This window comes from Branchiostoma floridae, chromosome 4 (assembly GCF_000003815.2).
Source record: "Branchiostoma floridae strain S238N-H82 chromosome 4, Bfl_VNyyK, whole genome shotgun sequence".
In the NCBI taxonomy this organism is placed as follows: domain Eukaryota; kingdom Metazoa; phylum Chordata; class Leptocardii; order Amphioxiformes; family Branchiostomatidae; genus Branchiostoma; species Branchiostoma floridae.
Genome location: NC_049982.1, coordinates 2,756,673 through 2,783,275, shown reverse-complemented (window position 1 = coordinate 2,783,275; position 26,603 = coordinate 2,756,673). Strand labels below are relative to the sequence as shown.

Here is a 26,603-nt window from a genome sequence, read left to right as displayed (position 1 = left end):
TTTTTACTCTCCCCCTTGTGCTTTGTATGTAAATTGTTGCCTGCAGTATGACATAAATTGAGCAGTCCGGTTTATCTAACCTACATGTAACAATTAAACATGTCCCGTGTAGCCTGGCGACCTTGTGGCGACTTCCCGTGGGGCTTCCCGTGGAGCTGTGACGACTACTACAATGCCTTCTCACACGTCGGAGAGCTACAAGGACGATGTACTGTGCGCTGTCCCGTGGAGGACGACATGTTGGTTGGTCCACCCTATCGTGCGAATGACGTGATCGACGACGGAGCGTACTACTGCAATGTGGGTAACAGCACATGGATGGGAATAGAACCCGTGTGTCTGGGTAAGTCCTAAACAGTACCGCATTGTCAATCACATATATGAAAAAAAAACCCAGAACATCTAGTGATTGACGTTAATTAAGGGTTAATGACCCGCCCCGAGGTGTATATGGTGTCATAATGCCTGGTCCTTTGCTATAACCACCGAATAAAACCACCGAGTGAGCGAAGCGAACGAGGTGGTTTTATGAGGTGGTTATAGCAAAGGACCAGGCGTTATGACACCATGTACACCGAGGAACAGGCGGGTCATTAATGTTATTATCATATAGCCTACCCAAACTTGCAAACTCGTGTATAACGCATAGATCCCTTGGTACTATTCGTGTGAATTCCTTTGTCGAATGTTTGAAATTCACTTTTGTTCTTTGGTACATACATTTGTAAGAAGATTAAAGATTGCGTTTTGAAAACAACATTTCCAGAGAAAATATTCGAAACATTGCAGTCTTTGGCTTTTTAGAACAACAAAATCATTATCAATGTAAACAGAATGAGCCATTCTGTACTTATTCCCTCTGCTCTGTCATATGTTTTGCTCCTTTTGATTGGCCAATGCCTGCATATACTTAACTTTTGCTCCTTCTGATTGGTCAAAATGAATCGACAACGGCACCGGTGTCGATCCATGCTGACCAATCAGAGGAGAGATGACACCTGCCTGGGCGGAGTCTATGTGTTACTGCGTCATTAGCATCGAGCGACGGGACCGTCTGACAGGTCCGCGGTGCCAGGCTATATGATAATGCATTATAACGTATATCCATAAAATATGTGTGAGACGCGTGACTTAATTGACGGTGTATTGACATGAATTGACCAGTTACTAAGTTTCTAAAACCCTAGGCTTTTTGCTCCATGACTAAAAAAATGTCTGTCCTGTCCCCCCAAAACAACTGAATTTGTTGTGTTTGACTAGCCCGTCTTTGGCTAAAATGAATAGTCCAAAGACAGTGAACATCATCGATTATTTGAGCAAGGTCTTCCGTTGCAGTTTCAGGATTCGACCTGTACCTCCAATTAACCGTGTACTTGCAAAAGATATTTTGTTTCAGCACTCCGACGTACAAGTATGCAGAAATCAAGACTTCGGAAGAGGGAAGTCCGAAGTGGCAATTCAGCTTTGGTCGCAATGTAACTAAGATTAAAAAGGACTTCGGACCTTAGATAGTGCTTGTATGTATTGTAGCCCCTGTTCCCACTGGGGTAAAGTTATTCTAATTCATTCGGATCTCTACTGGATCCGACTCATATCGGATAACGCCCAGGGCCTTTGTGACGGAGTCATCTTAGAAAACAGAATTTTATCCTCACATTCGAATTTCGACACAGGTCACTACGACAACTCTACCGTGATCACCAGCGGCTCCAATAGGATCCGGTTGGTGGGAGGAGAGTTCTACGGCTGTGTGGAGCTGTACGACGACGTCACGCAGCAGTGGGGGCCTGTCAGGGGGTGGGACATATTTTCCTATTCGCCTACTCATTACGAAGCTAGGATGGCCTGGGCCGACTTGGCTTGTAGAAACTTGGGCTTCAGGGAGGGGCTTGCCACAGCCGCATATAAGTTATCAAATGGATTCGTCGACGTCAGTTACTCATGGCTTCCCCCTCTCCCATATCACTACCAACCGTCCTACCCCTCCACTGTCCCCAAGTTCATCGTGTCCCAGTCCCTTCCCCAGGGGGAGGGGGCGACTCTGTATGACGCCATAGACGGGGTGGTGCGGGGACCCTGTCCGTCTTACGACGATGACTGTAGCAATGACTACTACACCATGTGTCTGGCCTGTGCAGGAGAACAGGACCACGATGGTACGTACTTCACAAACATACATATACACTGCGATAACATGTTTAGGTTATATCAAATCAATTTGGCCATTCATTCATTTTTATATAGACTTTATTCAAATTTCAACATGAAAAATGAGGAAAGAATGGTGTGTGATAAAAATCATAACATTTCTTACAGTGCAGGAACAGTTATGTCTTTGAGATACCTTGATGCAAGTTGATAATCAATTACATCTGACCGAATAATTCAGAAGCAGATGTGGCCCTGGGAAAAATTATAATGTTTATTTTACTGACGTAATGAATCTGGTATTTTTATTACATGTACTATTTCAATTGCAACGACAGTTGTAGTAAATCTGCAATTCAGCCTTTGGTTGCGAGTGATTCTAGTTTGAAAAAAAGGCCACCATCATCATCATCATGAAAATGTTTTAAGAAAATTTCAGGATGCTTTAAAAGATCTCGTCAGGTTGGTCAAATACCGTTATCTTTATAGAGACGAACCATTATTGTAATAGCCTTTACTGCACATAAAGGTCTTTGGGTAAACCGAGTAGTTGGCGGTCGATTTGTACCCAAAGGGCGTCTGTTGATTTAGATGGTGCTTTCTTTACATAACCTTTAATTATAAACTTGAATGTTATGTTTGATATATTTCTAGTTCAAACATACCCACCCCCACCAGAGACGACAACAGACGCGCCCGGACCACCGCCAAACGGTTGTGAATACGAGGGGCAGTTCTACCCAACGGGAGCTATAATACATGAGCGTCCAGGCTGTTACGGGTACATTATATTCTGTGAATACGGCGACATAGGTATTGGGGACTACTTTGGATTCGGGTGTAAGTCTGTTCGATTTGTAACCTCTCATTGATAGTTGATATCTGAATATATATTGATACATGTATTCAATACTTTTCAAGCCAATTAATTTAATGCAATTAACTACGTATTGAAATAAAAAGTGTACGCTTACATTCTATAACCATGGGGGATAGCGTACAATCATACTGACATGGTCTGGAAATATATTTACAATATTTATTTATTTTTTTTTAATTTCTTTCCTGCATGACAGCACATCTTCCATTTTATCATGGCACAGTGAATCAAAACGTCAATATCAGACATGAGATACTTGATTAAATTAAGACACCTGTTGACATATTCTATACAAGGGAATGTACACTTTTTGAACTCCGTTGATATTGTTCCCTCTCTACTTTCTTACTTTGTAGGTTGCGAGTACAACGGACGGGACTATGAAGACGGGGAAACCATCACCAGACCGGACGGTGTGATCTGTCGCTGTGAGGGGGACGACAATTTGGAATCTGTTCCCATGACCTGCGAAGGTAAAATTCTTTTAGAAAGAGAGCCTAGTTGGGAATTACAGAAAACAGAATTCTGTATTCTGTATATGTTAATAAAGAGCTAACAACAACAAAATTTTCTTGTTATTCGATCAAGCAACTGGAAATGATTTTGGAAATCTTTGCAAATTATATCCAGATGCCTGAGTAACTACTACTTTGCATATGTCATTGCAAGATACTTATCTTTCAATCATTTTAGGCTATTATTGTGCGAATCTTAAATTATCTAACAACATGCTGATACAGACAACCACTATGTTCAATGGATAACCTTTATTGTAAATCCATAGCACAAAAAAGCTGATGTTTTTTTAGTCACATTTGCACAGATACCCGTAGGGATTGCATTCCCGGCCGGGCCCCGAAGGTACAGATTTGTCCAGGTAGATTCCCGTATACTGCGGGGGTGGCTCTCCGTGTACTCACGAGAAGCTTGTGGCATCTACTTGTTACCGGGTCCTGAGTTAATCTTACGACTGGATTAAGAGCAATTAGGGGCCCGGCCATGCCCTAATGTACCCGTAGAGTAACCGGGTGTCGCTAGGGCAACTTCAGGAGTCACGCCTGAAATCGCAAAGAAATGGGAAAAACAGCCCGTAGACTACCCGGCGGGGTCCCTTTACAATTGTTACAAAACCATTACTAAGAACAGTCTTAACATATACAGGCTAGGCAGGTAGAGACAACAAAGGACATGTTAAATATTTACATAGTAGACGCAACAGCTTTGTAAAAAAAGTCAACTTCTAGTAACTGTAACGCTACGCGTAACACGTATAGTATATTTCTTACAGAAACAACACCACCGCCGACAACACCGCCGCCGACAACACCGCCGCCGACAACACCGCCGCCGACAACACCACCGCCGACAACACCACCGCCGACAACACCACCGCCGACTACACCACCGCCGACTACACCACCCCTGACAAAACCACCGCCGACAACACCACCGCCGACGACACCGCCGAAGACAACACCACGCGGTTAGACTTGGCACACTGGGCAAAATCCTACCGGGGAAAATGCTACCGGGTGTGAATGATTACACAGGCGGCTTAGAGCTGTACTGACCCCTTAGAGAGTCTATACTAACTACGGTAGGCCCGTGCCACAACTAGACTGGATTCCAGGTTAATTCCAACCTGAACCTGGATCTAATTATCTTTGAAATTTTGTGAATGGGTGATACTTAAAACAATGGTTTATTTCGCCACAAAGCAGTCGGTTTAATAGAATATCCGACATCCATTGGCATTTTAGAATTCCAAACCAGGAATAAAGGAGTCGGTTAGGTAGAGTATCTGGCATCCAGGCATTTTAAGATCATATCTGCATGTAAACAACATTAAATGCCTCTGTTTCAGACCAAAAATGCCTAGTAACTCTCTTCTACTTAATTCTTGTTATTTTCCTGGACCTTTAAGCCCCAAAACACGTGAAAGCCTGCCTGTATAACCTGTTCATTTTCGAATCGGTTCAAAGTCGGGTCATACTGCCGGAGGCGATGTCCATTCCCACCCTGCATTACTGCATATGATATAATGCTCCCTTATAGTAAGGCCCAGTGAATCAAAACGTCAGTATTTGATATGAGATATTTTGGACACTATCTTGGTTTCTTGATATATTCTACGGAAGATAATGTACACGTTTTAACTCCAATGATGTTGCTACTCTAATTGCTGCAGGTTGCGAGTACAATGGACAGTACTATGAAGACGGAGAGACCATCATCACAGCTGACGGGGTGACCTGTTACTGTGAGGGGAGCGACACTTATGAACCTGCCCCCATGTTCTGCGAAGGTAAAAAAAATCATTGAAAGGGGAGTCTCCTTTTAAGAATTCAGAATGCAAATTTCTGCAATATGTACGTTTTAGGCCAAATGGATATCACGCGAGATCTCGCGATTTTAGCCCCGAGATTGAAGCAGATGCATGGTAGCAAGCATTACATACGTACCTGATTAACGTTTCGTTCAGAATATGGTGGTCTTTTTGTGTAATAATACCTTTGAAAATAATTTCTTTGTTAATTTGACATTTTTTGTCTACTTAGACCATGTTGATTTGATTATATGGATGACATCCTCTCGGAACTCCAGAATTGATGCGAGCGAGCGAATAAAAAAAAAGTTTGGCAAAAAAAAAAGTTGACTTCAGCATGAAATCTAAGTGGTCAGGAAGGTTGGACATAGGACTAAACACACATAGTATGGTATACCAACAGTTAGGTGTAGGGACCAGTACATCGTACAGGTGCAAAACATTTTTTCTTCTTATTGAACCGATCCGAAAAAAAAGACCTGAAAAAAATCAGTGGAACCGGTTTCGCCAAAATGGACACACTATGTCGGCAAGCGTTTGGGGTCTTACCGGGCTAAGAAGACAACAAGAGCGAAGTCGAGTAGAGTTTATAGTCATTTGCACCAACTTTCTACAGTCAAAGGTACAGAAACTTGATTACTTGGAGATGGGATTTTAAAACGCCAGTGGGAGTCAGATAATCCACCAAACAGATTCCTTTGTAGCAAAATTGACCAATTATCATTGGTTTGAGTATAGCAAATTATCAAGTTTCCAGAGACAATCAGGTTCAGGTCCAGATCTGGAAATGATCCTCTGGACCTGAACGGAACCTGTACCTAAATTTTCTGTACTAGTACCTACCCCTACCAACAATAGATTTTTTTTCACATCTTATTCTTTGACTTTAGATTTATTTTGGCATTTTATGGCATTAGTTATCTGTTTTTGATACTTTTTTTTCAAATTTACGGCATATATGTGCTCACTTTACAGCTGCTTTGCACAATCTACTGTGTGGTCAAAAACTTTTTTTTTTTTGAAATGGCCGAAAATTGGTGCGAGCGCGGATGTCATCCATATAATCAAATCAACATGGCCTTATTTCCAAATAATGGCGAAAATGTTCTGACCACTGGCTGAGAACTGACAGCATTACTTGTATATATTATATAGTTAGTAGAAAGTGCAACAATAATTGAGACATTAAATATTTTGTCAAATATATGTATAATGACATGAATAAAAACACTGTACAGACATTTCATTTCAGAGGTATGATGTCATACTACTAGTTTTAAGTTATCAAACCTATTGTATACTTCATGGTGGTCCTATCCATGTCATCAAAATAAAAGTCCACTATAGAATAGTATTTTTACACCAACAGTTACACAATAAAAACGGTCAATAGAGCAATCGATAATCGTAAAAACTTATCAAACAATTAGTAATTAATTGTTTTGGTCCAATTGCTAATTTGGTGGCCTTTGAAATAATATTGTAATTACATTGTATACAATAACAGTTTATGGTCTATTTCCCTCATCAAAGGGGAAAGGCTACATGCATCAGAGGTACACTATATGTTCTTTAGTTATCTTACAAATGCTGCACAAATGTGGCCTATAATTTATGATATATCAGTTAATAACATATTTTGTAACTGTTGAACTTTGTTCAGTTCAGCTACATAGTTTTTTTACTCCCATGCAGTGGTCAGGTAGAAGGGGATGCTACACCAGGGGTAGTGCTACTAATACTGAAGTACTAGGGGCCGGCCAGTTCCCAGTTCCCTTTAACCATCAGCTTCTCTTGGGAGTCCTGCCGGGATGACAAAAAAGAATAATTAATATACTGCTCATAAACAGTAATTCTACATGGCAACTTCTACAAGTCAAAGAAGCTATACACATATACATATTATGAACAATAGGATTAGGCCACACAAAAATCAGCTAGTTCCAGAAAAAATCATGCAGTAAATCACAGACTAATTACTCCTAGACATCATTAAGATCATTAGTCATCAACTCATGGCCTTGTAAATTTTTCAAAAATTCATATCTGACCCGAAATTCGTCCTAGAAATCTCCGTTTTTTTGCATTCTGCAGGTCGTCTTCTCCACTATCGAAAAAACAGCCAGTGCACATGTCTAAACCTCTCTCGTTCCCAGGTTCAGTTAACAATGCCAGGCGATGCATTACTTCTTTCAACCTCCTTGCTTCTACCGACCCTGGGGTCGAGATTTTCGCGGGTCACGTGGTCCGCTAATGAGGCAAGATGGCGTCACCGGTTGTCCTATAGCGAGTTTCTAATATTGTGCATGCAGGCTCTAAAATGGCCGGCTGTCAGAAAAGGCCAGCAATCAGCGACCGAGTACAAAAAGAAATGACCAGCGAAAGTGCCAAAAAAGGCCACAGAGAGCCTGCTATGGAGGCTAGATTTATCCTTAATTTTGTGAGGAAGAGAATTTATCTTAAACATTTCCAGGATGTGATAAAACGTTAGGTATTCTAGCTTCGTCAGTATATTCAGACTTTCTTTGGTCAGTAATGATTATTTCAAGTAAAATTGCTTGAATATGCAAATATGATACCAGAATGGCTGCATGTTTTATAATTTCAGTGTCTTTAAGCCAAGAATGTTACCAGTTCTCGTCCACCGCTCTAACCCATCAAGAGGCGTCACATGCCTGCAGCACCGATGGCGGCCGCTTGGTGGACGTGAGAGACGACCAGCAGCAACGTTTCCTCGCTGACATGATCGCGGCCTCTACAGGCGCTTCCAGCTGGCTCGCCATGAAAACTGCACCCACAGAAATTCTCAACAGTGACGGATCAGCTGTTTCAGGTAAGTAGGTCTGGGTGAAGTATCGCATAAGTCTCAATGTAGAAATACCATGGACAAGAATTCAATGTATGTATTGCAATTCTACGCCTATAATCTCAGCGTACAATCTAACATACTCACATACACTGTCAACTTAAAAATCGTCAATGGCGCTCGTTTCTAAGATCTAAGGGCCCGAAAATCGACGTTGATCCTCCTCTTTCCAAAACCTACCTACATATCAAATATCACGCAATCTGTCCAGACGTTAATTTCTGCTAACTACAACATCCAAAAACACACTGCTAGTGTTAGTGTTGATAAATAAACAATCTTGTTCTGGTACCACGAGTTGCCTTGATTAAAATGTCATTGTGTAATTTCAGAGCAACTTCAGTGGTCTTCAAGTGAACCAGCCACTCCCTGTGACCTGTGTGTTCTCCTGGACAGCTCAGACAGCTTTCTGGCCCTAACAGCACCGTGTACGGAACAGCACAACTACGTCTGCCAGTCCGGTACGTCAGCATAGAATTGTGTAACTGGTTAAAGCTAGAAACAGTAACGCTCTGGTGCGAAAAAAGATAAAATGAGACAACTTGTTGCATCTGAAAAAAATGGAATGAATGAAAGAAAGAATAAATGAATGAATAATAATCAATACTGAAAAATAATTAATAAATCAATGTATTAGTTTTGACCATAATGCCTATGTTTACATGTAATGTATGGTAACATGAACACATCAGCTAAGGTGCCGTGTGAACCAAACGTGTGTCAGAACGGCGGAAACTGCACCTCCTGCTTCAACGGCTCCAGCACCTTCTGCGACTGTCCTGATGGGTTCGAGGGCGAGTTCTGTGAAATCAGTGAGTACCACACAAATGCATGAGGTCTTTTACCGTTCACATGCCATGGATTAACTGAAAATCAATGATCATTTATTCCGTTAAGCATCAAACCTACAGGGACTGTAACTAAACATAACATGTATTTCTTTTCACCCATCTTTCACACAACTTAACATCTAAATGATACATTTGCATTAACATCTAAATGATACATTTGCATTACCCTCTATTCAGACATTGACGAGTGTGCCTCCGATCCGTGTCAAAATGGCGGAACCTGTCAGGACAGGATCAACTCCTACAGCTGCAGCTGTCCTACAGGATTCGAAGGGGACCACTGCGAATCGGGTTCGTGTTGTGTTCTCTTTTTTCCTCCACGTGTTAGCACGATGATGATTTAACATTGTCTTGTGAAGTCAGCAGGGCCATCCCTTTTGTTGTAGCCACAAGATTAATCGCCAAGCAGATCATACGGTGCCATAAGATTGTACAAAAGCTGGCAAAGTACGTACAGTCGGTCAAAGGGAGTCAAGACAGGCACCGGTAGCAAACGAACTTGAGGCCTAGGCCGACTTCACTCCTCTGCAAGCTTTTGATATCTTATACTACCGTCGGATCTGCTTGGCGATTACATGTGGTAGCCGGGGAACCCTAGCCTGGCATAGCATGAGTGCTGAACCAATATAAACCAAAAGAATTACCACAAATGACCAGAACTATATTCTTACCTTTTCTACCTGTGTATGTCTTTATCAGACATAGACTGGTGCTCCCATGACCACGTCCAGTGTCCGTTCGGCTGGTCCTGCCGGGATGACATTTCTTCCTTTGAATGCTACGGTAAGTAACGCTAACTTCAGTTAACACATGGCTGCTGTACTTCTGTTAGTATTGTACGTGTAGAAAAATGCATGGTACTAAAACAATATGCAATCTTATCATTTTTGCTGACGGAGATGCAATCTTTCAGTTGTTAAGATTTGAGTAACTTGCCATTTCCAGTTTCAGAAACAATGTAGTTATCATTGAAACAAACATGTATCACTACTTGAAATCTTAAAGTGTTGTGGATTACATTGGTATTCTTTTACTCTCATTTGTTGATGAAAGCATCCTTTTAATCGTATGTCCATCTAGATCCTAACCCCATCGTTCGAAGGAGCCCTTACGAGTGCAGCAGCGCCTCCTGTCCAGTGGGCATGTACTGCACTGAGAAGGGTGCCGCATCTTTCTACTGCACCGCTGAGTGACGTCAGAGTATGACCCTTCTTAACAGCTCAAGGCTGACGCGCTTTCAGAACTAAGCTTCGCCTTGATACTGATTTTGATTAAAGATAATAGATCAATCGGATTCTTAGGTTTTTGTCATTTGACTTGTCTCTGGGGGACGTACTAAGTTCTTCATAGTAATTGTTATGGTTATGCTGTCGACATTACCCTCAAAATAACGGTTGTCAATTTGTAATACCCACATAAAAAAAACTCCATGCAGATTTATCCGTTGCATAAGACAGTATTAAAATCCGGCCAAGCAATGTCTAATCCAACAATTGGACAATGCTATTAGAAATAGCGAATGGCTGGCTTTTAATATTGTTTTAAGCCGCTGGCAAATATGCTTGATTTATATAGACACTGTTTGGCCAACTGTTTTAACTGCCCTGTCTTTGGTAGATCTGCTTGAAGATTAATAACTTAAAGCAATATCACCACATTACACCTGTATAAATTGTTGCATATTCTTGAGTCATGTGGCCAAAGCACGTCTGTATCATATATCCTCTACCACCACACGGTAAAAAAAAAATACACAATGAGTAAAAAAAAACCAACTCAAATAGTATTGAGATTCATGATTGTGTATTCAAGAGCAAACAAAAAAGAAAATTGAACAGCAACTCATTATGAGAACAAAGTTGTTTTACAGATACCATGATTTAAGTCATTGCACATAAAACATATTGTTTTAACAATATTTTGGCACACAATCAGATAAAATAAAATGCACACAGCTCACAATTATTTGGCCCACAATGTGTATGAAGATACAGGCTGAACAAAAGAGAGTGTCATCTTTAAGGAATAGTCATTCAAAAAAGTAAAGACTTTTAGGAAAGTTTAAGAATAAAAATTTCGTTCTTATAACTTCAGTCAATAATCCTGTCAGTGAGCTTCAAAATAAGCAGAAACAAGCAGCAACAGCACTAAATTCTAGTGGCAATGAAGAAGAGTAAGGGATGTTACCTGAAATGTCTGGAGGTAAACCTCCATTATTATCCAGTTGTAGAGATTGAATTGAATTTGAATATTGTTTACCTGGATGTCTAACTTTTAAAGCAGCAACAGCAGTTTGCATAATATGATGCTTCCAACAAACTTTTTTGATCCCCAAACATTAAATTTTATAGGGAAAGCTAAACCATGTTCAAAAAGTCTGCTGTCAAAAGTCCTTTCATCTGTAAATCTAAGATGGAATTGGTTATCTGTAAAATTTGTCCAATATCTCACCACAAAATCAAACTATAGCACTTAAATTATCATTCCTTTCAGAAATCATGATCATATATTGTCGCTTGGAAAAACACCTATCACTAAAAGTTGCATTGCTTTTGCATTTCTTCTAGCCTTATGAATTGTTGCAAATGAAACTAAAAGTTAGTGCACCGTTTGATGGCACAAGCACCATTACATACACAATAAAGTCATTATCAAGTTGTTCATATATATGCAAATTCAATAGAACATATCCACAATTATGTGAATAATTTGCTATTTACAAGAATCTTCACAATGAAAGTAAATGTTACTCTTTCAAGTTACTTACAATCGAGTGCGAATCCTTATCAACTTTGCAATCAAATATGTTTCCTTATATTAATGTAAATGCATTAATTAATAAATACAATTCATAGTTCTCCTCTGTTGTAACTTTAAAGATACGACATGCTGCAAACATGATTCTGTACTTTTAACTATTTTATGAATTACATGTAAGGAGATGAAAATGAAAGACATTGGTTTAACAAAAATTCCTTAAAAACCTTTAAGACAATAAAGTGACAGAAATAAGCAAGTTTTGCTTATAATAAGTCTTTATGATCTCTTTAAGATTTCTAAGTGGCCTATGTCACAAATTTGACTTATATTGACATTTTCTGCAAAATTTTCTTGACCTTTATAAGGCTGATGTCACATTTTCAAACCTGGGCCCGACAGGGCTTTTTGTGGAAATTAAAAATAGAAATCTGTTGTAATCAATAATTCTACAAATAATGCCCATAACGACTCCCTTTACGTGTTGTATAGTGTGATGCCTTTTATATCATACTTTCCATTCGCAAAAGCTGCCTGGCAGGGCCCCGGTTACGAACTATGACAAAGGCCTAAGTACTGTAAATGCATTCAAGTTCACGGGGATTTGATTTTGTGGTAGTACCATGCACTGTAGTCTCTTACTGTCATGGGAAAATATTTGAGGTGGTTGTAAGTTTGTGGTGAGCCGACCACCATGAAAACCGCAAACATTAAACCAACGCAAAAGTTTCTGCATTTACAGTAAGTGGCTGAAAAATCAGGCTTCACTTGTGACTGTCGACGTAACACAGCAGACAGCCTCTCTGGGGCACACAGTGGGTGTGGAAGGCATGGCCTGGAGAAGATGGGAGGGGAAGGGGGGAGAGAAACATTCAATTATATTTGTAATACAATGTATGATTGAATGCAACATGATGTACATGTATTATGTATCACCCAAGGTACCAGCCTGACCATGGGTCGAATCAGCCGAAGGCCAGAGGGTGATCCAACCCACAAGAGGGCTGGGGCCGAGGGTGATGCGGAATACACTGTTTTGTATTCCAATATGTCATACCAACTCGGGAAAACACACATTCCAATGCGGTAGTTGAGACATCTTGTTGTCTTAAAAAAAAAGGGTAACAACAACAATTCCCACTTTTGAATACAGTATTATTTTGAACTATTGTGAAGCAGGTTCAAATCAGCCATTATGGAAGCTTTTGCTATTTATTTTTTATGAAGCGTTTAGATACGGACCTGTTTAGATATTATTCCGACCCTTGTTATGTTAAAGAAAAATTGTTCTGAAGACTTCAATAAACACATTCTTCAAGTTTCATCTCATCTACATGTACTGTAGAAAGTAAAAACATTCAGTCTGTTGAGGAAGGTATTTGACCCTAAATATGTATTGGCTATAAAGTAGGGCTGCCTAAAGAATGTTAAAAAAATAAGTTTAACTCCACAAACAACAGGTTTCTTACCACAAGGGAAGACTGTGACCCCTGGGTCAGAGGTCGAGATGGGGTCACTCAGCAACAAAGTACACACTGCACAGCAACTGTGCGAGGAAGAATAAGATAAATGGTTATTCTAAAGCAATCCACAGTAACCATTTTGAAACTTGAAGTAAATAATTAGACAGGTGGTCACTATACACACTGTCAGGATTTTATTGATGCTGGAGTACATATAAAATATCAGAAGATAGAATCACAAAAAACGTGAATGCAATGGCAAGGTGGTCAGATGTACATTTTTGTAGGGTGACTGGATTAGTGCAGGTGTGATTGGAGCCTACAAGAGGTACAATGATGTACCTTAAGTATCCTAGTAGACTCAATAATACATAAAAAATATACATGTTTGCACACACTATGTTCAGGTACTGTATCAGATGCACCAAAACAATTCTAGGCTGACAACTAATTTGGAAAAGTCAAAATCCACATCCATCTCTTGCCCACCTTGCTTCAGACATGATGCCCCAATGTCCCTCTGGCTCTTCCAGGTACTGTACACCCCCCTCCAGCCTGCTTGGGTCCAGCACAAACTGTGCGGGAAACAGTGAACAAAATGTAAAACAACATAGATCCAAAATCACTTCAAGACATATTTGGCATTTGGCAGCAAATCTTCAAATTTTCAATACATTTTGCTGTCCTCAATTTTACCTGCAATTAATATACAGTTGCATTTTACAGCATTTTTTTTACACTAAATTGCTACTGTTACAGTAACAGTAACTGTTACAAAAACATTCAAAATCCATGGAAGACTTCACCAATTCTTATTGATAAGAGTCTAGGCAAAATAAGAGCCTATATGCTAAATAAAATAGGCATGATAGCAAAATCTTATTCAATTTAAGTCTCTTTTTTGTCTTTTTTGTCCCTGATGATTTTCTCCCTTAGAAATTTACTGAAGGGACTATAATATAAGATTTATACAAAAATCAATAGAAGCTGAATCACATACCAGACTGCGATCCAGTGAGACAGGTGTGCCTGTTCTCTGGGCCTGTAGGGCCTGTTTCTCCTGCTGCAGGGCATAGTACAGCTGGGGACACAAAGATTTTATCGTCCCTATCGGACATTTTGTAGCATACTTTATGATGCTACTGTCTATACAGAGAACTGTGCAAGAAAAAAATTCTAAATATAAGATACCTGTTGGATCATTTTAAATATTGGCTCTTCAAACTTGGGCATAACCAGAGGGATGATAAGATGATATCTATCTGGACTGTCACATTCTGATGTTGTTTCATCAGATTCAAGCAGAAACGTTCTGTGTACATGTTTGTACAAACAGAGACTGATTTAAAATCTAAACACATGTTTTTCCAAAAACAAAATACTTCTAATATTATGTTTTCTTCAAACATAGGAAATTTTCTGGGACAACATATAGCAGAGTGAAACAAACTAAATTTAGTTATAAGTAGTAGTAGACTAAGTATACATTAAACTGGACACAGGCAGGCAGGCAGGCAGGTAGGTAGTAAGCATGTACAGCACAAACACTCACCTCTGGGGCCAGTGTTGTTGGTCTCTTGGACCACAGGTACGTGCCCACCTTCTCAAGCATGGAGTGGATCAACAGCCTACAGACAGGGATAGAAAACAGCAACTTCTCAACAACTTCATGATGACACAGTCTGAAATTTGTCTCAACATGTCAGACAAGATTTTCCTAGTACATGTGTGTGTAATGTGGTTAATCTACAGTGCTGTTTGAACCAGACTGAGTTGAAACCTGTCTACAGTGACCACTTGTGAGACTCATAAGATATGACGATGATGACTTGTGAGGCTAGAAGAAAATGGTCACTACAGACAAGTAAACCATTGACAGTATCCTTGATGCTTGAGTCAATGTGAAGAATAATCTAACCTATTGGACCATCGAAAAGTGGTCACGAGTAATGACGGCTCCTTGTGGCCACAATGGCCACGTGGTCAAATACATTGGTCATGTAAAGCGGACTGTATTACCAATTGTGACTTAAGGTGACAAACTTCAGGAATCAGCGAACTTTTATTAAAACAAAAGCACAACATTTACAGGATCGTACCTCTGTCTCCTGTATATCATGCCTGCCAGCACACAGCTCTTGTAGAAACCTTCTGACAAACACCCTGCCGGGAGGGGGCAGCCTCTGCAACAGCTCTATCCCCTGGTCTGGTCCCACACTGCTGACCAATAGCCTGCCAGCCTCCTCACATGTGATTCCAGGTGGCCAATCACGGGCTTCCTTTGATGCTGCGGTATCTTGTGGCAACCAATCAGAAGTCTCCTTCTTTTCCACATTTGGCAAACTAGTTCTATCATTTGGTCTGGGTATTACGTAAGGCACAGTGGGGTTCTCTGATTGGTTGGTGTCGCCTATTTCTTGCTTAGAATCCTGGGGAGGTATTGCACCATGGGAGTTTTCTCCTGACCCTTGACCTCCATTGATCTGCAGCATGAGCCTGAAGACTTCTTCCCATTCTTCAAGGGACTTTGGGGGAATGCCTGGTTAAAAGAAATATACTCCTTTAGAATCAAATAATAAATGCAAGATAACGTATAACTCTTGATAGATTTGTAAACAGAAACAGTCAGATGTAGCATCTACTACTGACAGTAACTTCTAGTTATAACCTTTATCGACACTACATGCCATACCATCAACAATCCTGATTCCTAAAAATTGTTGTGAGAAAAATAAGTTCAATAGAATTAAAAAGATCATCATTCCAAAATGAGTGTTGATGGACAGACATGTCGTGACTGATCATATAATTGACAGAAGAAATAAGTGGCACAGACTAATGTCACATATCTACATTTAGAAATGTTGTATTACACAAAACACAAACAAAAGTTGTGGCTCATACTGGGGTCATGTTGGGGCTCCAGCAGTCGCACATCTCCCAGCAGCACTGCAGTTCTCAGGGCCTCCTGTCTGCAGCCTAACCCCTTAGAGAGCCTCAGGTAGCCTCGCCAGTACCTGCCAGTTGACAAATACATGTAAGTCAATTTTGCTCAATAGTCATTAGCAATTTGGATGACGCCACGAAATGACATATATCAAACTTTTTGAGACTATGAATTGAGCACTTGGTATTATCAAACATAATTTGTCATGACGAGTCAAGTTAGTGTGTTCTTCAATAAATCTTAAAAGCAAATTTCTGTAAAAAAACCCTCATCTATATAATCATATAGACTTAACAGCAAAAAAGATCAGATAATAAAACAGAAAAAAATCTGAGAGGATGCCAGACTTGACTGTTTATCTATAGCAAAACCTTTGAATAGGAATTTTTGTTACCTAACAGTACGTATGTTCAATTGTCCTCTCAACATTACTCAAACTCAAAAGAGGAAAGATTCCAAAATAATTTCATCCGGTTGGTAGAACATAGAATATTGAAGATTTCTTTTGCACCGCCATAATGTTTCTTACCTGACTTTTCGATCTTTGTCAGAAATCTTATGAATCCTCAGAGATTTTAACAGGAGTTCTGCTTCTCACCGCTACATATAGCAGCAAGAAGCAGAACTTCAGTAAGAAGCTCTGAGGAAGGTGTCTGAAAGGCATCAAAACGTGAGCAAGCAAAAGACATGATGGTGGTGCAAAAGAAATCCCCAATAGAGCCAAGATTATTAAAAGGTAACAGAACTTATTATTCTGATGACTTTGAAACACTAACCCAGCCTTGCTGCACATATTCATCAGGGACTTCTGCTCCGTGGAGCTGTGTGGGACAGACTCACACTCAGCCGAGCAGCGGGTCAGAATCTCATCCACATCAGCACTGTGTTTCCATGGCAACAGATGGGAACCTGGCCTGGAGAAGGTATGGGAAAATTTGACATAAATTATGATCATGAGGTTAACCTTTAGCTCTACAGGTACAAAATGTACATGTACGCATCAGCAATTGGTTACATGACATGTATGTATATCATTTTAAGACTTCAATGATGTATTACACCCTGTATAGATGTTTAACATTACATTGTGTGGTTAGAAGACTAGCCGACTGCTGCCTACCCGTGTCAAGGATCAGAGCAGCAGTATAACCAAATACAGGATAGAAGCACTGGTTATAACAGCATTCAAACTCTCTGAATGCAATGCTTACATACAAAACAACCTTTTGCATGACCATTAACAATGATGCATATTAATTTAACTAACCATAACTAATAATCCAATCAAGTGAAAGCCCTTTTTACCTTGGCTCCCCCTGCCCAGTGAGTAGTAAATCCCTGTCTGGAGCCCCGTCAGTCAGAGCACAGCCCAGCCACTGGTGTAGGATGGACTCATCCCGGTACAGGGTCTCTAGCATCTCAGCTCTGTAACAATCATCAGGACTCACAATATTGTATCTATAAAAGTTTTAGAAAAAAAAAATCTGCCCCCACCTTATAGTATAGAGTCATGTCGTCATGCATACTAAGTAAAATGCAAGGATTATGTTATTTAGATAGCTTTGATATGTACACGCAATGAGAGCACTTACTGTGTTTCTTTCCACAGTGATACCAATAACAAGAAAAACATTTCATAGACATGCATGAGAGCCAGTGACAAGAAATACTGTTCCTTAAAGAAATTAATTGTTCAAAATGCTGGGCATATTGGCCAAACAAGCAACTGTTACTGTAACAGTATATTATAATTGTACTCACTGCCTGTGCCTTGGCAAGGCCTGTATCCTGTGGATGTAGTACAAGAACTGCTGAGGGGAGTCTTTACAGATCTGAGCCACCTCCCAGAGCTGGACCTGCGGGTAGAGCTGCACACAGGTGTCCAGCACTGGCTCTGGGGACAGGGGGAATATGCTGGGGAAAAAATACAGGACTGGTGTTAAACATTATATATCACAGCTTATAATAATTACTGTATCATATAGCATATACATGTATTATGAGTCCTCCCAGAACTGGACCTGTGGGTAGAGCTGTACACAGGTGTCCAGCACTGGCTCTGGGGACTGGGGGAACACACTGGGGAGAAAATACACGTCAGGTGTCATATATTGTATATAACAGCTTATTACTGTACATGTATTACATACATGTAGAATGTATAGTTAAGTTCTCTTAGAGTTGGATTTGTGGGTATAGCTCCCAGCACAGGCTCTGGGGACAGAGGGGAGATACTGGGGAGAAATCCAGTAAAAAAAACTGTGTATATCAAAAAACATATAGAATCACAGGTTATACAGTATATGTAGCACCACATCATTTCGTTTCATTTATTACATTCAGACCTCCCAAAACTTGAGGAAATAGGTATTACTAATAAACAGTTCTGATTTCCACTTGCTCAGCTACATTGTACAATCATACACGTACAATGTACTGACTCACCTGTGCAAACAAGACAAAATTTCTCCTCCATCAGTCAACTCTTTGGTCTTGAGAAGTTTCAGACATTCTTCCACATCACCCCTAGCAACAAGGTCGGGTACTGCACCCTCTGAGTATAGGGCTGGAAACAAATGAGTCATGAATCAAATGAAAAAAAAAAATACTCATACCAAACAATTTTAAACAAGACCTGGACAAAAAGGGGGGAAAAAGACCAAATTCTTTAACTTTTAAAAAACTTTGCCTGGAAGTGTGGAACTGAAATAACCTTGTAATAATGCAGTAATTCATCTCTTAACCCCTTAGGCTCTCAATCCAGCATATGGGTACATGCCCTGTCACCCGTGTGTAACATCCAGTTACAACCAGGACAGAGTATTCCTCAGAAGAAAACAGCATTGCGTGCCATGAAGCGGACAAAACGTAGAAGTTAGGGGCGTAGGGCTTGATTGTGGGTTTCAATTCAGAGGTCAGAAACTTGAGAAAGCATTTACATGTTCAGGCTGAAACGCTAGTAGATTAAGGGTTAAGACTGACATAACTTCTCACAAGATGGTACAACAATCTAAAGTCTCAAGTATTGCAAACTACTCAAGACCTATGAAGAACAAGCCATTTATGATCTTACCATGTAGACACTCCAGAAGCCTCTCCCACACCTCTGTTCTTGGCCCTCTTCTAAACTGCAGAGTCTTTCTGACTGCTTCTACATCCAGGAAATGGAAATGACGCTTTACAAACTGAGCAGCATTTCTGTCCATCTCTTCCTCTTTGTGAGACAAGGAAGCTGATTGGCTTGTTGCTGAAAAATGCTGACCTCCTTTACTATGTGGACCAATCGGTGAGAAGCTGGCACTGAACTCACTAGTCCTATCAGATTCAGGGGTTTCTTCTTCTTGTAACACAGATTCTGATTGGTCAGGTGCATCACAAGTGTCATGACTGCTGCTGTCCTGCCCAATGATGTTTGAGGATACAACTGTATCTTTTGATGGAGCTCTAGATCTGTGGCTCCCAAAGACACCAAACTGGAAGCACAAGGTCACCAGCTCAGAAATCACTGCATGGCTCTCTTCCTTTAACATGAACGGGTCTAAGATATGGAATCCCTCTAAGATCTCAACTTCTTGGAGATCCTCCATTTCTTGTGGATGACCAGCTTCAGTCTTGGGGTTGTCTTGTTCCTTGGACGTCTCATCTGGACAGCTATTGTTCTGGAGTGCTGGATCTTTATCCTCCTTATTGACCAGATTTGATGGTAGTGTGTCATCCTTCCCATCAATGTTGTTCTCTAAGACTTGCTCCTCACCTTCCTCTAGAGTTCTGTGTTCGGAAACATCTTCACTTTGGTTCTCCTGATTGTCCTGTTCATCATCACACTCAGCACCACTGTCCTGCAGTGCCACAGATGTGTCCACTCTTTCTCCTTCTTCTTCTGGTGTTCTTGATTCAGTGTTTTCAACTTCAGTTTCTCGATTTCTTTGCTGCATGTTATGAACATCAATGTCGCCGCTACTTGAAATAGTTCTTTCAGGGACACTGTCTCCTACAACCTCTGACATCTGCCCTTTCACCTCTGCCCTACTCCTGACCTTGGCATTGTGTTCCCTGACTGTTCTATAGAGGTTCTGCAGAGCTGTCTCCAGGTGATGTAACCATGACGACAGAACTGTCCTTGCTTGGTCTGGGTTGAACAGAACTTCTGGGTCCTTCAATTTTTCACTAAAAGTAGAGGAGAGAAGATTGTTAGGAGGACAGTATCAAAAGATTATCTATTGATGAGGGCAAGGGTAGTTAGACTCAAAGGTGGGTTAATAATGTAGGGTCCTGGTTCAGTCAGCATCTGTTCCTTGTACATATATCCAAGACTGGACAGATCACTATTAGAGATGATGAAATAAAGCTTTGCATTGATTGTCAATGTGTGGTTGAGCTCTACTCTCTGTGGAACTTCTGTACAAAAAATAATAAACCAGTGAACAGATATTACCATGTACTGAAAAACAAAACGGTAATCCAAATATTTCCAGACCGACCTTCATAATCCCACATCGCAAATTATTGGATCATCACTTATTAGTCCTTACTCTCTTAATTTGATTTGATCTTGTCTCAATCATGATGTTTCCGACTAGGGCACAAGGTATGCTGTCCATGTCACCTGTAATCCTGAAGATGTCTTCTGGTCTTGCTACATGTACATGTAAGTGGTGACCATTAAGTAAAAGAGAACAGAAGACTCACCTGGTGTCCCTGGTGGCCTGCAGCAGGACAGTGACGTCCACATGTGGTCCAGCGCCCCTCCTCCTCTCCTCACCCACCTGCTGTCCTCCTGAGGCTGTTGCCATGGGGAGGTCATTGTCTTGGTTACCTCCCAGGTCATCTTCAAACACATCATCCTCATCCTAAAGGAAGTAATTTAAAAGATTTTGCTCATTCAAAGTGATCCTCGACTAATCTGAACAGCACTCGAACATCTTGATAAGATGGTCGAATACCAATTTAGCTCTTTTGGCCTTCACAAGAACCCTACACAAACTGTAGCTACTTTGAGACTGGTCAGACATCAACTTATTCAAGAGATACAAAACAAAAAACACATGACAAGACAGATAAATGGTCCGTATAAAACTTAACGGTGACTGGCAATAGAAAACACGTATCTAACCCACCTCATCCCCCCTGTGTGCCTGTTTGTGTCAGGCCTCAACATGTCAGTTCCTTTCCTAGCCTATACAGTTAACTACTTAGACTTTAGAGAATCAGATTCAGACCCCACCTGGTCCCCTGTGCCTCATAATTTGCCAGTTCATAGCCTGTACAGTTTACTGGTTATACAATGTACATGTTGTATAAAATGGATTTATACCCCAAATTATCATAGAAGCTCATCTGTATAGTAATTAGTAATCATAGTACTACAATATTGATAATAAACGTTCTTCGAACAAAAAGGAAGGATATTCAGTCTGTATTGATCCTGAAGAAGGAAACGGTGGTTGTTGAAAAATTGATCAATTAAAATGTGTTGGAAGAAAGTTAAGCATTGTACTATTTAGACTTCTACCCCACCTCTCCCCCTGTCTGCCTGAGCTTCAGGTCTCCTGATAGTCTGCCTGATGCGGCCCATCTGTTAATTACACAGCCTGTAAAGTTTATGTAGAAAACAGATTATACTCTACCTCGTCGCCCCTGTCTGCCTGAGCCTCAGGTCTCCTGATAGTCTGCCTGATGCGACCCATCTGTTAATCAGCCAGTACATTTACTGGTACATGTTGTAGAGAACAGATAATACCCTACCTCGTCCCCCCTGTCTGCTTGTGCGTCAGGTCTTCTCATAGTCTGCCTGATGCGGCCCATCTGCTCGCTCTCCTGGATGGCCTTCATCAGAGACTTGGACTTGGTGGCCAGCTTACTGCGCGAGTCCTGCAGGCGCGTGGACAACCTGGGAGAAAACAAGGGAAATGTCTTAGACATCAGGACTGGTCTTACTGTATGAGTGTGAAGATCAATTACTTTGGATGCAATGTCTTGAACAACCTATCGCCAACACACCTACGGCTCCAAATCTGACTTGCTTTGAGAGACTCTTGAAGTAAAAGGAATGACCAAACCGAACGGACACGGACTATGAACCCTGAGATTTCGTTCTACTATATGTTTTGTACCATGTGCATGTAATGATATATAGGTAATATGTTGATGGATTTATTAGTTAACTCAATGTAATCTGTATCTCTGTTATATCTTAATTATATTACCCTTTCCTCTCTCATGACCTCAATGAAAAGTGGCCTGCAGACCGATTTGAGCTTCTTATGAATGAATAAACTTTAAGGTTCTAACAAAACTTACTTGTCCTTCATGACCTTGAGCTGCTGCTGCACCACAGGTGAGGACGAGAGTTCCGGGGTCGCCCCGCCCTCAGGAGTGTCGCTGTCTGACGACAGCCGCCCCGTCTTCAGCGTGCTCATCTTCTGCTGGAACGCTGACCGCAGGTCTGGGACAAAGGTCAGGTCAGAGGTTAGGGGACAACTTGAGAAACATTATCACACTTTATTTATTTGTTTATTGCCCAAATTGAAGGTGTTTGCTTTAATTTTGGCAATTACCTTTTGGCAAGAACAACTTTAGAGTTCAAGTGAATATCATTAACTTTCTTTAACCCGAATGTTTGATGTATTAGTTAGAGCTGATAGATCGGTATCAGAATTTGCTGTAAAGTTTGTAGCCTTAAAAGTACAGAGCTGAACAGCGATTGGCTAAAGATTGGTTGGTGATGGGTTAGTTATTGTTTGATTGGCTGGTTAACTGCCCAATGAGAAGTTGGTATTGATAGGCTGGTTTACTAGCATTGACAAATGGAATAACTTGATCAAATTAATGATAAGCATGATCAACAAATCATTTCTTGAAATTGTCGTTGCCAAATTTCTGTTCATCATTTTTCGAATCATGGTTTTTCTTAATTTTTTTCCATCTCTGACAAACCTTTCATTTTTTCCCATGTTGCATCTAAACTCTTTGTCCGCTGTTTTGGGCTCTTATCATCTGAAGAACAAGATAAGTGAAGTGTGTCGTACAGAATATGCTTTAACTAGTTGGAATATGCCAAGTATTTCATGAAGAATGATAAAATCTGCTGTATTAAAAAAAAAACATGTTTCTGATACTACCGGACCGGGTAGACAAAATTGAGTTATGTTATGAATAATTTAATTGCATCTGGATTATATGCTTCCCTCGCGAAGCTCAGTCATACTGTTGATGCATACAGGAACACTTTTCCAATGTGATTCCTATGCATGGCTGAGGGAAACAGAAGGGAAAGCCAATGGAATCATAGCTAATTTCCGTGACCAACTGCTCCACCCACAGAAACACAAGGCCCTGCCAGCCTGCTGTCTTCTAGATACAGGATGCCCCCTGTGGCCCAGGGTGATTGATTACCAAGAATCACAAGAGGCACACATAAGATTCACTGTCTCTAATTGGCGAAAAAAAGGCAAGATACACACAGGAAATAGCTCTCTTTTTGCCTGGTGTGTTTCTCCTGCATTTCTCCTCTGCTTCATCTGTATGACTGAGCTTTGGAAGGGTTGTAGACTTCTATATCAGCAATGCTGCCTGAGAGTCTGTGTAATGTACTTGTCACATTTCTGAATAAACAAATAAATAAATCTGTATACTTTAGATCCATGTATATCTAGCACCTTATGGAAACTTTAGCATATACAATCATGTAAAGAAGACAAATGCAAGAGTCACTTTACATGTAGCTTGAGTCAAGATACACTAATGTACAATGTTAGCCCACCTACCAGATGGGGGTGAGTCCACTGTTGTGCCTTCTGACAGGGACAAGTAGGAAATATCTGAAATTACATACAAAGATACGTTGGAAAAAAAGAACTCTTTTGCAAAATTAAAAGAAGTTTTCAGCCAACAAAATGTGAGATGCCATCAGCAAATTGGTTACCATTTCTGCCAAGTTATGTCTACATTTAAAATCATCATTGCAATTATACCAAATGACGATATCTATGTTTATATAATATGACAAGAACACATAACTGTCGAGTGTCCCTTCCTACCTGCACTGTTCGGTTTCTTCTTCTTTTTCCTCTTCCCCTTGATGGGCCTGCCCTCTCTCTGCACCACCAACTCATCCCCTTCGAGGTCAACATGCGCAAACCTGTCAAACTGTGCCCTCTGACCCTTCACCTCCTCTGACCTGTGAACTTTATCCTCACTTTGTGTCATCTTCAGTTCTAAGGTTTCATGGCTGCTGTTGGTACCTGCTGTCTCTACGGCAACCAGAGGGATGGGATCCACTGGCAGTTTTTCTACTTCTGGGGAAAATTTCTGATATTTATCAGGAATTTGGGTTGTCTCAGCAGTTTCTGTGGCCCCAAAGTCTGTTTTTACGTCTTCTTCCAAAACCTCTTCTCCTGTACCGCTGTCGCTGGTTCCTGCAACCTCTGTCTCGCCGGCGGCCATCTTGGTTCCCGACCTTGGGGAGACGTTTGTTCCATCGCTGTTTCCACTGTCGCAGGATTGCACGCTGGTCTTTTCCTGGTCGGAGGCGCTACTCTCGCTCTCAGCTGCAGCCGCTTGTTTCTTCTGCACTGACGCTAGACTTTCCACATTTTTCACAACGTCTCTTTTCACCTGAGTTTCTATTGAACTTTCCACACTCTCTACATTGTCTTGCACTGAGGTTACTTCTTCATTTGCAGAAGTTGTCTGTTCCAGTGATGAAATCGAGAAAGGAACAAGACCAGGTTCTTTTCCCTCCTCGGCAAAGGTCGAAGGGTCAGCGACAAGGTCAAACTTTGGCCTGACTATCCCATCCTGCCCTGCTTCCTCCTCTGCCCAGGTGAATTCTGGGAGGCTGTCGACGGACTCCTGACTCCCCCTCCGGCTGTGGACTTGGTAGATCCCGGACTGTAGCATGCTGACACTGCCGATGGAGCTGACACTGGAGCGGCCGCTACTCTGGTTGGAGCTGGTGCTGTCTACGTTCAGCTCGATCCTGTAGTGGTAGAGAGAGACATACAGTGTGAGAGGCTCAAACTTTATTATAATAGTCCTGTGGCCACACCTGGGGAAAGTAAGTATCTGTTAATATAACAGTTACTGTTAGTATTGTGGTCACTCTGGTTGGAGCTGGTGCTGTCTACGTTCAGCTCGATCCTGTAGGGATAGAGAAAATCAATCATACATCTCTTACTAGCTAAGGTTATTGTTTGTTTGCTTGTTTATTTCTTTCTCTAGGGGTCCTTGATAGTGTGAGTGGCTCAAACCTGACAGTCCTGTTGCACTGAGGTCAAATACATTGAAAATGTAAATGTACATGTAAATGTGTCATATTCCACTCACACTCCTTGCAATTCAGCCCTACTGACTATGTACCAAAAGCTCCTTGCAATTCAGCCCCAAAATAAAAAGCATCCAGAGGGCGGATTTGCATTTTTATGAATAGATAAAGGTTCAAACAACAGAGTAACCAAAAGCTTAGGCAACAAAATCTATTTTACACCCTGGACCCATAATCTTCCTACCAGTTGAGGAGTTTGTTTGTTTGTTTATTGTGTGTCTGACTTCCCTACCAGTTGAGGAGTTTGTTTGTTTGTTTATTGTGTGTCTGACTTCCCTACCTGTTGAGGAGTTTGTTTGTTTGTTTATTGTGTGTCTGACTGTGCTACCAGTTGAGGAGTTTGTTTGTTTTTTTATTGTGTGTCTGACTTCCCTACCTGTTGAGGAGTTTGTTTGTTTGTTTATTGTGTGTCTGACTTCCCTACCTGTTGAGGAGTTTGTTTGTTTGTTTATTGTGTGTCTGACAGCCCTACCTGTTGAGGAGTTTGTTTGTTTGTTTATTGTGTGTCTGACTTCCCTACCTGTTGAGGAGTTAGTTTGTTTTTTTATTGTGTGTCTGACTTCCCTACCTGTTGAGGAGTTTGTTTGTTTGTTTATTGTGTGTCTGACTTCCCTACCCTACCTGTTTAGGAGTTTGTTTGTTTATTGTGTGTCTGACAGCCCTACCTGTTGAGGAGTTTGTTTGTTTGTTTGTTTATTGTGTGTCTGACAGCCCTACCTGTTGAGGAGTTTGTTTGTTTGTTTATTGTGTGTCTGACTTCCCTACCTGTTGAGGAGTTTGTTTGTTTGTTTGTTTATTGTGTGTCTGACAGCCCTACCTGTTGAGGAGTTTGTTTGTTTGTTTGTTTATTGTGTGTCTGACAGCCCTACCTGTTGAGGAGTTTGTTTGTTTGTTTATTGTGTGTCTGACTTCCCTACCTGTTGAGTAGTTTGTTTGTTTGTTTATTGTGTGTCTGACAGCCCTACCTGTTGAGGAGTTTGTTTGTTTGTTTATTGTGTGTCTGACTTCCCTACCAGTTGAGGAGTTGTTTGTTGTTTTGG

The 26,603-nt window shown here is 40.9% G+C and overlaps 2 protein-coding genes across 2 annotated transcripts in view; one reads left to right on the top strand and one right to left on the bottom strand.

Annotated features, from left to right (window-relative positions):
* Positions 1-12,597, top strand: part of LOC118413868 (delta and Notch-like epidermal growth factor-related receptor) — a 20,528-nt gene extending 7,931 nt beyond the window's left edge. The window contains exons 2-13 of the mRNA XM_035817465.1: positions 113-343; positions 1,674-2,156; positions 2,803-2,988; positions 3,385-3,501; positions 4,317-4,511; positions 5,217-5,333; positions 7,963-8,187; positions 8,553-8,681; positions 8,913-9,032; positions 9,249-9,362; positions 9,771-9,854; positions 10,152-12,597. Of these exons, the coding sequence (XP_035673358.1) occupies positions 113-343; positions 1,674-2,156; positions 2,803-2,988; positions 3,385-3,501; positions 4,317-4,511; positions 5,217-5,333; positions 7,963-8,187; positions 8,553-8,681; positions 8,913-9,032; positions 9,249-9,362; positions 9,771-9,854; positions 10,152-10,264 (2,114 nt within the window). The 3' untranslated portion in view covers positions 10,265-12,597. The remainder of the gene's footprint in view (positions 1-112; positions 344-1,673; positions 2,157-2,802; positions 2,989-3,384; positions 3,502-4,316; positions 4,512-5,216; positions 5,334-7,962; positions 8,188-8,552; positions 8,682-8,912; positions 9,033-9,248; positions 9,363-9,770; positions 9,855-10,151) is intronic.
* Positions 12,598-13,780: 1,183 nt separating this feature from the next.
* Positions 13,781-26,603, bottom strand: part of LOC118412998 — a 21,330-nt gene continuing 8,507 nt past the window's right edge. The window contains exons 11-26 of the mRNA XM_035816095.1: positions 24,278-25,218; positions 24,005-24,058; positions 23,175-23,234; positions 22,539-22,683; positions 21,984-22,128; positions 20,928-21,088; positions 19,312-20,405; positions 18,684-18,804; positions 18,000-18,152; positions 17,544-17,663; positions 17,015-17,152; positions 16,196-16,308; positions 15,391-15,830; positions 14,844-14,919; positions 14,292-14,372; positions 13,781-13,866 (exon numbers count right to left, since the gene is read on the bottom strand). Of these exons, the coding sequence (XP_035671988.1) occupies positions 14,896-14,919; positions 15,391-15,830; positions 16,196-16,308; positions 17,015-17,152; positions 17,544-17,663; positions 18,000-18,152; positions 18,684-18,804; positions 19,312-20,405; positions 20,928-21,088; positions 21,984-22,128; positions 22,539-22,683; positions 23,175-23,234; positions 24,005-24,058; positions 24,278-25,218 (3,709 nt within the window). The 3' untranslated portion in view covers positions 13,781-13,866; positions 14,292-14,372; positions 14,844-14,895. The remainder of the gene's footprint in view (positions 13,867-14,291; positions 14,373-14,843; positions 14,920-15,390; positions 15,831-16,195; positions 16,309-17,014; positions 17,153-17,543; positions 17,664-17,999; positions 18,153-18,683; positions 18,805-19,311; positions 20,406-20,927; positions 21,089-21,983; positions 22,129-22,538; positions 22,684-23,174; positions 23,235-24,004; positions 24,059-24,277; positions 25,219-26,603) is intronic.